Genomic DNA, 13,098 nt, shown 5'->3' with positions numbered 1-13,098 from the left:
AATAAAACAACCTAGAGGAGATATCTACGGGTCGGTCCGAAATTCATCAACCTAGAGGTGTTTATGGTTGGTCGAACGGTAATGAAACAACCTAGTTTTTTTGGCAGTGTGTCGGTCGGAAACGGAAATACCTAAACGTGTTTTCAGTGGGTCGGTCGGTATTGAAACAACCAAGAGGTGTTTGATGTGAGTCGGTTGGAAATGAAATAAACTAGAGGTGTTTTCATAGAGTTGTTCGGTTATGAAACAACCTGTATGTATTTAGGTTGAAAAGATCGGAAATAAAACAAACTAGAGGTGTTTTCAGTGGGTCGGTCGGAAATAACAACCTACAGATGTTTTCAGTGAGTCGGTCGGTAATAACAACATAGAGGTGTTTTCAGTGAGTCGGTCGGTAATAACAACATAGAGGTGTTTTCAGTGAGTCGTTCGGTAATTACAACTTAGAGGTGTTTTCAGTGAGTCGCTCGATAATACCAACATAGAGGTGTTTTCAGTGAGTCGTTCGGTAATTAAAACTTAGAGGTGTTTTCAGTTGGTCGGTCGGAAATGAAACAACCTAGAGGTGTTTTCAGTGGGTTGTTCGGTTATGAATACCTAGAGGTGTTTTCAGTTGGTCGGTCGGAAATGAAACAACATAGAGGTGTTTTCAGTGGGTTGTTCGGTTATGAATACCTAGAGGTGTTTTCATGAAGTCGGTCGGTAATGAAACAACCTAGAGGTGTTTTCAGTGAGTCGGTCGGAAATGAAACAACCTAGAGGTGTTTTCAGTTGGTCGGTCGGAAATGAAACAACCTAGAGGTGTTTTCAGTGGGTTGTTCGGTTATGAATACCTAGAGGTGTTTTCAGTTGGTCGGTCGGAAATGAAACAACCTAGAGGTGTTTTCAGTGGGTTGTTCGGTTATGAATACCTAGAGGTGTTTTCAGTTGGTCGGTCGGAAATGAAACAACATAGAGGTGTTTTCAGTGGGTTGTTCGGTTATGAATACCTAGAGGTGTTTTCATGAAGTCGGTCGGTAATGAAATAACCTAGAGGTGTTTTTTGAGGGTCGGTTGGTAATGACAAAATATATGTGTTTTCAGTAGGTCGTTAGGTAATGAATGATACAACCTAGTGCATCGTATTGCTATAAAGTGCTGTGAATGCTTCAGGGGAATTCAATAGTCGGATGATTGCAAAGAATAGAATTAAATACAATTCAATATTCAATAGTTTTCAAGTAAAATTTCGCTTTGACTGATTACTAATCTTACTTAAAATTGAACAAATATATCATGTTAGCCGTTTTCCATTGTTCATACGATTGATATTTGGTTTGTTTTCTCTGCTTATTTTTCTTACATTACAGTACTTTGCCTTATTTGAATGGAAACCCAGACCGAGCAGTCTCCTTAACGTCATCATAGTATTTTGTTCTGTCTGTATATGCTTCTGGGAATAATTTTAAGGACTTTGCACTTTCATTTTACAACAGTCTCCTTATATATGCTCTTATCAAAACAAATGTACACAACTACTAAATAAGTAATGAACGGCTTCATTGTGTGTTTTTACGGCTTACTATACTGGCACATGAACTAAGCAGAACAGAACATACATTTTATTACGACTTGTACGTTCAACGCCTACAATACATAAACAGTTTTCATAAGTGTTATCATGTGTAAATTCGGATAAATAATATTACATACAAATGCTCATCTATGATAAAGTTTATACAAAAGTGTTCCTATAATTAAAAACAACATAGATAAAAACGTACCTTTTTTTCATACATATACAAATAGATTGTAACCAGTATAATTACACATTTTTGATTGGAATAAAATGAATAGTAAATTGTAGTGAATTATAAAGTTTACAAAACAAAACAAATATTAAAACAGAGGATTCCAAAAGAACCGAAAAAAACACATACTATAGATATTGTATAGAGGAGATGAAAAGGGTAGATATTTATTTATTTATAAACGAGAACAGGTTACTACATTTTAGTATCATTTAATTTCATTAAAATCCCCTTGAATGAAACATGATATGTGCGTGAAATTAATTTTGATTGCTTAAAAATAGATAAGCATACGTTAAGACTTGCTTTTAATCCTTTCTTGTGAGAACAATAGATCTGCTCTTACAAAGAAATATATCTTTTTCACTTCTTATAAAAGAGAATATTTAAACCATTTCTATTGCAATCGATATAACCTAAGATTAAATCTTGTTTACTTAATGGCGACTCCGCCGAACTTAGACTTTCTTTTTAATATTCTAAAAACAGTTTGACACGTGGGCAGTTTCATAAAAGATGGTTTAACATTTCAATTTCGGTTTTACAAAATTAACATAAGTCAACTATCTTCATTTTCTTCAGTAAGGAAGTAGTAGGTAGGATTCTGTGTATAGTACAAGATTGTAGCCATTGCTTAAATAAAAAGTTTGAAATAATGCTTGAAATTTATACACAGAAAGGTGCAAATAGTAACAATTAACGTCCTAAAATGGATTTCATCTTCATTATTTGTAGCGTTACATACTAAACGATTTCTTTCTTCTCACAATACCTTATGAACATAATTTGTAAATATTATATACATGTATTTAACACACGTCTATTTGTTTTTAATATAACTTTTATATAATATTACTTAGGTATAAATTCGTAATGAAAGTAATTTTTAAAAATCACTGATTAATTTTCTAATGTCAACGTAACCCCGTTGACGTTTGAAGATAATGATCTTATATGGTGATTTATGAGGAAATGTTTATGAAATATTACTTTAAGTCATCCCCTAAGGGCGGGATGGAACGTAATTTGACATTTTAATAATAGTATTCAAACGCTGTCCGGATGAAATAAGTGTCCAGTGGTTTACTCGACAGTTATACGCGTTTAGTAGTCTATAAGGTAAACGGAATTTCCCATAATAAATGATAGTATTGACAACTGTATATGTCCCTGAAAAATACAACAATGATTTACTTTAATAAATGTAACAATATTGTGTGGAAATTAAATATGTAAGAAGTCATCAACAATCCAGAACGGATACCGAATCCAGCGTATTAGTCACAAAAATATTCATTTGCATTTCCATAGATCTACGGTATTTCTTTAATTTACATGTACACAGATTACATCATTGTAAATTTATACAGCCCATAAGCCATGCAGTGAAACCCAAAACAAAGTTTAGTAAGCTGTTGATATGTATTCGTAACTTGTCTTTGGTCACATCATGAACAGGTCAATAAGTACTGCAACTTCTAAAATTGAATTACCACATGAACCTTGCAAATTAAGCTTAAAATCAGTTACCGATTATCCCCAGCTGGCACTGACAAAGAATATGAAAACGTACGTAGAGCAGTAGTATATGGTTCAACCGACCTTGCTGCAATGGTCACAGTATTCGGAAACTGGTGATACTTTAAAATTAAAGCTAAAATAACAGACAAAACATGCATAAACTCAAACAGTAAACTCAAACAGTTTTAAGAAATACCACTACAGTAACAGAAAAGTCCACGCAGCGTTCACATTTTCAGACCAGGGATTTTGGCACATGGCTTTTTGAAAAGTCATACTCAAAGTTCATATTACACTTATATACGACACATTTTTCCCTGATAAATTGTATGACATAATGTAGCCATTAGAAACGAACGAAAACACCCCCTGCCAATGTCAGCTGGGAAAGACATTACGCATTTTGTGAGCAACTAAATTTACATGCCGTGTTTGGGGTACAATATAAAATAAAAATAAAATAAATCGCAAGAAATGTTTAGTTAAAAGATAAATTTCTGAAATAAATACATCTTAAGTTACGCATTTTTCCTAGTAACTTTGTACAACTCTTATTTTATACTCAAACATATCCCGTCCTACAAGAACTATTTTTTGTGGCGGATGCATATCTATGTCAACGGGCTATAAAGACTTCGAGCGCAGTTATTCGGTCCCTCTTCTCGATCGCGCCGCCGATATTTTACACGTGTTGTCGTTGTTTATAAGCAACACCACAACACTAAAAATTGCGAAAAAGGACTATAAAAATTAAAAAATATATTTAAAAAATCACAAAAAAATCTGAAAAATCATTTAAAAATACCAAAAAGACGCGAAACGGTAGGTTTTAGTCAAGCAAAGTGACAGCTTGAGAAAACGAAGAAACACGATCGCCATATTGTTGAGCAATCACGATATTTCTAAGTAAATTTTAAACCGTACGAAACAAAAGAATCGAAGATGCAGAACGCAGGAGGACCCCAGAGCTACCCCATGGCCTCCCTCTACGTGGGAGACCTCCACCCAGACGTTACAGAAGCCATGTTGTTCGAGAAGTTCTCTACCGCCGGACCTGTCCTGTCAATCCGAGTCTGCAGGGATATGATTACACGACGATCCCTTGGATATGCCTATGTCAACTTCCAACAGCCTGCTGATGGTATGTTTAATTAAATCTGTAAGATGTTTGTTTTATTTGTGTAAAATAGGTTGTAATTATGATAACCTGACAAGGGGGTGTGGCATAATTGAAGCAATATCTCTGTCGTGTAACTATATTTATGTTGTAACAGTACGTACAGTGATTTGTAGCCTACAACTTTTAACCTTTCGGCTTCTGAGGATATTCTTTTTAGTCTAAACTTAATGATTTACTGAGTGGCATTTTCCATTTAACAACATTTGCTGCATTGTCATAACACGCTGTATGATTGGAATTTCAGCTGAAAGAGCTCTCGACACCATGAACTTCGATACAATTAAAGGCCGTCCCATCAGAATTATGTGGTCACAGCGCGACCCCTCACTGAGAAAATCCGGTGTTGGCAATGTGTTCATCAAGAATCTGGACAAGGGAATTGACAACAAGGCCCTTTATGACACTTTCTCTGCCTTCGGAAACATTTTGTCTTGCAAGGTGATTCCCTTTTGAAAACTAACATCTAATGCAGGGAGCTAATATTTATAATGTCATGGTTAATCCAGTCGCTTATTAAATTTAAAATAATAAGTCTTTCATGTGATTTGTCAATTGGTTGCCAAAATGTATTGGCACATTTTTATTATTCAAAAGTAACGTTAATTGTAAACTTGCAGTTTGATTATGAAATTAGTTTGTGTAAACTTTTCATGAATGGTTTGTGTAAACTTTTCATGAATCACGAACAAATTTCAGCAACCATTATCATTTTTCAGATTGTTTCTGATGAGCACGGATCTCGTGGTTATGGCTTTGTCCATTTTGAGACCGAAGAAGCGGCTAGAAACGCCATAGAGAAAGTCAACGGCATGTTGCTAAACCAGAAGAAAGTGTGAGTAATCAATTTATGATATGTATCATGTGCATATCTTTCATATATTTGAATACATAAGGTAAGACATACATATGGAAACATTTGAGTCCTGTTGGTGTAACTCTTATTTCTTTCTTAATGTGAATTAATTGACCAAAGGTCATAGCCATTAAAATGGGCATCTTAAGTAAGAAGTGCCATTAAGAAAAAAATTATTCTCATTACGCCTGAAAATATTCCCACTTTTCAGGTTTGTGGGTCGATTTATGAACCGACGTGAGCGCTTGGAACAAATGGGTGACAAAATGAAGAAGTTCAACAACGTGTACATCAAGAACTTCAGTGAGGACATTGACGATGAAGGACTAAAGACTTGGTTCGAGCCTTACGGCAAAATCATCAGTGCCAAGGTATTTGCAAAGTATTAAGGAAATATTTAACAGGGATGGTTAAGTTTATTACTGATCATTAAATGAATTTTTTTATTAAAAATTGATTTTTGCTGGGTATTTTTGCTTTAATTTAATATAGTAACAAGTACATTGAAGTGTATATTGATGGCTTTTGAAACAAGCCGTTAACCCTGTTTGTACCTGAATCCCTGTGTATAAACTTTGAGAATTGTGCTCACGTTACTCATTCAGATCTTTCAATAGACTTCCTAAGCTTCAGTTTGTTTTGAGAAATTGTTACATGAATATATAATTTTCTTAAATTCTTCTTATTCCTTCTATGGTTAAAAAAATCCTCAGTTTTATAATTATCCTTCTATTAAAGGGAAAACCCTGGTCTATGATGTTTTAATAATTGATTGTTCAATGTTTTTTTTTGTTTTAAAGGTAATGATTGGTTATGATGGAAAGAGACGCGGATTTGGATTTGTCAGCTATGAGGAGCCTGAAGCTGCAGAGAGGGTAAGCAATTCAACACCAATTAAAGAGATAACATCTCATTGTTTTTGACTATTGTTTGATTCCATTTTCATGTTGCAAAAACATACATTTGTTTTTCGAATGACTTTAATAACAATGCAGTCAAGGATTATACAAGATAAAGTAAAATTTGCTTTACGAAATTGAATTGTGTGATATGTCTAAAATATTGTGAAGTCAACGTAAGAAATGACCCAAGCACATTAATAACCGAAAACAAGAAGCAAAAAGTTTGAAATTACATCAAGCACTTCCAACATACTTATAACTGGTTGTGATTTATTTTCTAGGCAGTCACTGAGATGAACAATAAAGACTTGACGGAGGGTAAAATCCTGTATGTTGGTCGAGCACAAAAGCGTGCAGAACGACAGGCAGAGCTCAAGGACAAGTTTGATCGACTTAAACAGGAGCGCATGAACCGATACCAGGGAGTGAACCTGTACGTAAAGAACCTGGACGATACCATCGATGATGAGAGGCTGAGGAAGGAATTCTCACAGTTTGGAACCATTACCAGTGCTAGGGTGAGAACTGGTTTTGGTGTTGATGTAAATGTGCATATTTGTACAGTTGTTATATTGGAACCATCACTAGTGCTAGGGTGCGAACTGGCCTTAAGTTGCTTTTATGAGGACACTGCTAGGTGTTTATGTAAATGTCCATGTATGCGAAAGTTCAGTTGATATATTGGAACCATCACTAGTGCTAGCTTGAGAGCTGGCTTTAAGTTGCTCTTATGAGGACTGCTAGATGTTGAGGTAAATGTCTCTGTTTGTCATTGTGAAACTACAGTTAATTGATTTGAACCATCATAAGTGCTAGGGTGAGAACTGGCTTGAAGTTGTTGAGGTTAATGTCCATATATGTCATTAAAAACTACAGTTGATTGATTGAAACCATCATAAGTGCAAAACTGAGAGCTAACTTTTATTGTCTGTTCAGCAATGTTGGGAGTTTTTAGGCCCTGATGGATGGTTAAATAAAGGGTTGATGTGATCATTGTTCATATGAAAAGAATCAATTATGACCTACAGCTTATCAAACTCACTATAAATAGAAGGTACACCTTCTGTAAAGAGATAGATACACATGAAACCCTGCATGAACTAACCCCAACCACCCTGGAGGTTGACCTGTTGTTCTCTCTCCTCCCACGTTGGGCAGATCAAACTGGCCATCACACACACCCTTGATTCGTCAGGGGGGACTGTGTGTGACAGCAGGACCCTACAGAACCGTGGTATGGTGTAAGGCAAGCCAACCACTTGTAGGCCTGCTACACTTTTAGATAATATTATACAATGCATGCATGCCATAATAGGCTAGTGCAAATGGCTCTCTCTCTCTCTCTCTCTCTCTCTCTCTCTCTTGAGTTTCTTTCGGGAAATTTAAGTAAACATTTTCACCATAAATTGAATTTCAAAGAGCTTTAGAATGAGACTGCGGAAAGAGAAATTTTACATGTTACAGATTATTTTTATGTTGCATGCAAAGTAGGGCAGACAGGGATAACTTTGTTAGTTGGTGTCACACTTTTGTTTCCAATCAGTTTTGAACAATACAGGTGCTTTAAGTTCTGATGATATTTTTTGAACAACTTGGTGTAGAGTCTTCCAACTTGGTATGCACATTGGTCATTATCAGTGGGCAACGTACAATTTGGGGAATTCATTTTAACAAAACAGGACAAATTTGTAAAACAAGCTCATAAAATTGCAGTCCCATATTAAAATTACAATTTTCAGTTACATGTCTGGAGTTTAATGTAGGCTCAGTGCACTTTGTTGTTGAAGTCTTTAATTTGTATGAAAAGAATACTAAAACTAACTGGTTCAGTTTGTAATCTATACTTGATGTTGTGACATTCAAATTGTGATTTGAATTAATGAACTACCTACCGTACCCAACAACTCAAGCGTGTGCTAGTATGTTTGTCTCCATGGTAATGTATAACTATTTCCACTAAGTAGTTCTAACATTGACTCTGTGCATGGACTTGTTGTATGCTTCTTCTGCCTTGTTGTTTTCTTGTAGCAAGAAAGGATCATACTAAGGACTAAAGGGGAAGTTCTGTAGTTCATTGCCTTTTAAAATTAATATTTATAATATTAATGCACCAGATTAAGAAATTACATTCAATTTGTTTTCTCTTGCTTCAAAGTTCTCTATATTTCCATATTCAGGTGATGTCCGAGGGTGGCCGTTCAAAGGGGTTCGGTTTTGTTTGCTTCAGCTCGCCAGAGGAGGCAACAAAGGCTGTTACAGAGATGAATGGGCGTATCATTGTTGCCAAACCCCTGTATGTGGCTCTTGCCCAGCGTAAGGAGGATCGTAAAGCTCACCTTGCTTCACAGTACATGCAGCGCCTTGCCAGTATGAGGATGCAGGTCTGTTCATACATTAGTATTTATTAAGAATACCATATAGCGAGTTTTGCCAGTATGTATCATTGATGCTGATAAACCAGAGCTTAAGTCAAACCATGGAGCAGTCTTTTTCATGCTCATGATATGAATATGTGTTATTTATGGACGGCAACAAATTTCAAAATATTTGTAAGACTATGTTTGCAGATAAATCAGTATTTGGTGCAAATCCTCGAAATACCACATTACAATTTTTTAATGTACACAAAACATGATCACTTTATTGTACATTCTCTCCCCATAGACTCAGCAGATGGGCCAGGTGTTCCAGCCAGGTGGTGGGGCAGGCTACTTCATGCCCACAATGAACCCTGGGGCAGCCCGGGGCAACTTCTTCACCCCTCAACAGATCCCACAGATGAGAGCAGGACCTCGCTGGCAGACAGTCAGGCCATCCGGACAGCCAGGAGGATGTAAGTTGTGGCATGCTATCAATGCTTGTTTGAATAATTTATAGTAAGTATATGAATGATGTAAGACAGATAAAAATGTCCAGTTTGCTAATTAAGATTTTGGTAGATATGGACCATCAGACCTAAATAAATTATGCATAGAATTAAAGTATTTTTAAAAAAAAATATTACTAGTAGAAGAAAATATTACTAGGGCCTAAAAAAAAAATACATTTGGTTCGGGTTACCCGACCCTACCTACGGAATAGGCGCCGACCCTATCGTTTTTATAGTCAGTTTGAAAAAAAAAATGAAAAACTAAAAAAAAAAAATAAAAAAAAAATATTTCGTTTTTTTTTTAATTGCTTTTTAATATTAAGTTTAAACCTTAAATGCTTGTACAGAAGATAGCTTTAACACCATTCTCCAATGATGAAAATTATATTCTTATATAAAACCTAATAAAAAAAAAAAAAAAAAAAAAAGCCTACCTACCCTACCTATTTTTTTTAAGGATGTAACCCTAACCAAACAATTTTTTTTTTAGGCCTAGTAGAAGAATTAAATGAAATGTCCCAATTTTGGTTTCAGGTCTTATTGATCTCTGCTTGTAGACCTTACCTGTCAGATGTTACTATCATATTGACATCCACAAAATGATTGATGTGTTTCCAAGACTTAAGACCATATCTTTTATTCTAGCCACATTCCAGCCGATGACTGGAGGAGCCAGCATGAGACAACCCCGCCCGACAGCAGCTGCAGGAGGTGCCAACCAAGCAAATGCCCCAGGATCCCAGCAGAATGTGCGCCCATCCTCTATGAATGCCCGCCCGATCATCGGGCAGTCGACAGCCCAGGCACGCCCCGGTATGACGATGCCTCAGTCCAGTATGCCCGGCAGACCTCAACAACAGGGAGGTCCCACCATGCCCCAGGCACGCCCAACCTACAGGCCACAAGAGGTAAGCGAATGAAGATCATCTGTTGCTTGATGATTTATAGATTTGATAAATTTAGATATTAGAAGCAAAGAATTACATTCCCACTATCATTAATTGATAAAAAAATAACATTCCATTTTGGGGTCCATAATGGTCGCTTTATAGTAATGATATTGTTTAATGCCCTTCCTATTGTCCTAGATAATGCCAGGAGGGAAATCTTATTGCATTGAGATAATATAAAAAAATCAGCATTCATCCTCGAGCATTCAGTTTGTGTTGACTAAACAATATTTACTTGGTATTGAGTAGTATTGGTCGACTGGTTGCCCTAGTAACTATAAGGTAATAATGTCAATGCATTCATATGATGTATGTTTTATTATATTCCGACTTTCTTATTATGTTTTGACTGCCTTTTTTACACATGGTTAAAGAAGTTCAGGATTAATGCTGATGTCTGGATTAAAAGTTGCATTAAATTAAAAGTTGCAATTTCAGACAATCAGACAGTTGTAAAGTTAGTTTCTTGCTGGACATTGAAAAGCATTAAAAATATATGAGGTGCCTTTCAATGGGTAAAATTGGCTTTGAGAACAATTTCAACAGGATTCTAAGCCCTTTGATCATACATGATCTAAATCCCTCTAACCTGTATTTAATTTTCAGAATTGGCTTTTTAGGTCTGTTTTAATATTAATATTAACAAATCTGATTCATTCCTGCAGCAACCAAGCCAGGCCATTGTGGTCCCAGGCCAGGACGCTCTGACAGCCTCCATGTTGGCTGCTGCCCCACCCCAGGAGCAGAAGCAGATGTTGGGCGAGCGTCTTTTCCCTCTCATCTCCCGGATGTACCCAGATCTCGCGGGTAAAATCACTGGCATGCTGCTTGAGATTGACAACTCTGAGCTGCTCCACATGCTCGAGTCGGTCACATCTCTGAAGGCCAAGGTAAGATGAGCTGTCAAATAGTCCAGAGTAAAGGCACTATTTCCCAATCATATAAGACACTATTTTCAAATCATAAAAAGTATATTTATTCCTGCTTGTCTAATACAAACTTCCCAACATATGAACAAACATTGATATCAATCAGTACACAATATACTAATATTTATTCTATACTTGAATATACCAAAGCTTGAAGGGACTTATCAAATAGAATAACACTTTTGTTAAATTTACTGGACTGCAATGTAAGACCAATTCTTCTCCACACAATCTGAATTCATGATCTGAAAGCTGCTTTATTCTAGCCCTTATTTCATACATCAAATTTTATGCCCATTTTTTCCAGGTTGAGGAAGCAGTGGCCGTGTTGCAGGCCCACCAGGCCAAGGAAGCTGCTGCCACCCAAGCTGCTGCCAACTCCGGCTCAATCAAGAAGGAGTAGACACGCGTGGACGTACGGTACATAGCAGCCGTGTTACACCAAGGCTGAACTCCACAGAACATCTTCACAGAATATGTTTCATTTTAAAGACTGTTCTTGTTAAAATTGAAGCCATTTTATTTTGAAGTTAAAGAAAAAATGTATGATAACTGTTTTATTCTGATTATTGTTGAGGAATCTTGTGAGGAAAGCTAAAAATGCTGTAAATACCATTTAAATATGTCATTAGTTTAAACTGCTTAAACATCAAGAAATTTGTTTGAGAATGATAACGTGATTGTTTGGGTTATAAGAAAATATGATCCATTGTATTTTTTGCTTGTGCTATATGAACATAAGTAATAATTAATGACTGTAGAATGATGACTTTGCTGGTTTTGTACGAATTGTTACAAGAGATTGAACGTGTTCGTCATATTACCATTGTTCATATAGCTAACTGCCATTCGCGATCTATTATGTATATTAGAAAAAAAGCGTGTGAATATTTTTGAACAATTATCTTTACCTCATAAAAAAGGCTGAAAAACACATTTTTCTACCAAAGGTAAATGTTCAAAAATAAGCAACCAAAAAAATCCAAGCTCGTAACATGTATAAACTAAGTTTTGTATTGATTTCTTTCCCTTTTATATATAAAATGTGAAAAAAATACACTAAAAAAATTGAAAAACCATGTACAATGTATGATAATAAAAATACCTTGTTACGTAACTGTATATGACTGTAGTGAAGCTGTAGGTGTTATATTTTAACAGTTGTGTTATGTTGATGTTCAAGTAAGCTAACTTAAGAACTTGAGAAGAGGGGACAAGCTTGATTAGGCTATATCTGGAAGATATTTGTTTTTGGGAAAGTGATCTTTACAAGACATTTTGTTTTTAACATGCATTTCAGTTCTGAAAATGTTTCCTTCATTCATTTTCTTGCAAATAAACATTTGGGTTAGAATAGAAATGTTTCTTTGTTTTTATTTATTGTTCTTGGCAGAATTTTACTGAGGTATAAAACTGGTCGTATATCAGAGATACCCTCCTGCAAGTATATTAAAATAATTGGCTAAAAAATAAAATATTAATAAAGAGGAGTCTGACATGATTGAAAATAAAGTTGGCTGATTTACATTGAGTATTGTTCAACTGTTGAGAACAGGGGTTTAACATTGCAATTAGAATTCAAGTTATTTTAATGATGGCAGTTTATAGATGCTGAAATTGGAAATAGGTGAAGAAACCTTTGTAAATACAGAAGAGTTAATAGTTTAAAGTTGGTTGTGTATTTTGATGAAGTGATAACTTGCCTCATGAATTGCTTCAACTTGGCCAGATTTTTAGCTCTTAATTGAAGAATAAGGAGGCTTTACTACTCACTTTGACGTCTGGTTAGGGTTTTAGGTCAAGTTGGCATATTCACTACTCCAATACCATTCATTCAATTCACTTAATTGTTCAGAAACATCACACAATGGGGTTACATAACTCCACATTATCTCAAATACAAATTATGGCCCCTGTCTGACTTGTCCGGTAAAATTTTGGGGCAAGTTGGGATTTTTACTAATAACTTCTATACCCTTCATTCAGTTTTATTTTTCACACAATTATTGATAACCATCATACAATTAGGTTACACAACACCATTTCACCCTAAATACAAATTTTGGCCGCTGATTGACTTAAAGTGTAGGGGCACATTGTGTCC

The 13,098-nt window shown here is 35.6% G+C and overlaps 1 protein-coding gene across 1 annotated transcript; it reads left to right on the top strand.

The window, feature by feature from the left end:
* The first annotated feature begins 3,952 nt into the window (after window positions 1–3,952).
* Window positions 3,953–12,354, top strand: LOC128206042 (polyadenylate-binding protein 4-like). The gene is made up of 11 exons (XM_052908173.1): window positions 3,953–4,452; window positions 4,736–4,929; window positions 5,208–5,323; window positions 5,556–5,715; window positions 6,145–6,219; window positions 6,528–6,764; window positions 8,424–8,627; window positions 8,911–9,079; window positions 9,761–10,023; window positions 10,731–10,955; window positions 11,302–12,354. The coding sequence occupies exons 1-11, from the start codon at window positions 4,254–4,256 to the stop codon at window positions 11,395–11,397; spliced, it is 1,938 nt and encodes a 645-aa protein (XP_052764133.1). The 5' UTR covers window positions 3,953–4,253; the 3' UTR covers window positions 11,398–12,354.
* Window positions 12,355–13,098: the final 744 nt, after the last annotated feature.

The sequence above is a fragment of the Mya arenaria genome, chromosome 10, assembly GCF_026914265.1.
Source record: "Mya arenaria isolate MELC-2E11 chromosome 10, ASM2691426v1".
NCBI lineage: Eukaryota > Metazoa > Mollusca > Bivalvia > Myida > Myidae > Mya > Mya arenaria.
Note: the sequence above shows the minus strand (reverse complement) of the source record. Positions and strands in the feature narration are given on the sequence as shown.

Coding starts and splice junctions, on each gene's coding strand:
- LOC128206042 (XM_052908173.1), top strand. CDS start 4,254: ATGCAGAACGCAGGAGGACCCCAGAGCTACCCCATGGCCTCCCTCTAC. Junction 4,930..5,207: donor GAAACATTTTGTCTTGCAAG/GTGATTCCCTTT, acceptor ATCATTTTTCAG/ATTGTTTCTGATGAGCACGG. Junction 9,080..9,760: donor ATCCGGACAGCCAGGAGGAT/GTAAGTTGTGGC, acceptor CTTTTATTCTAG/CCACATTCCAGCCGATGACT.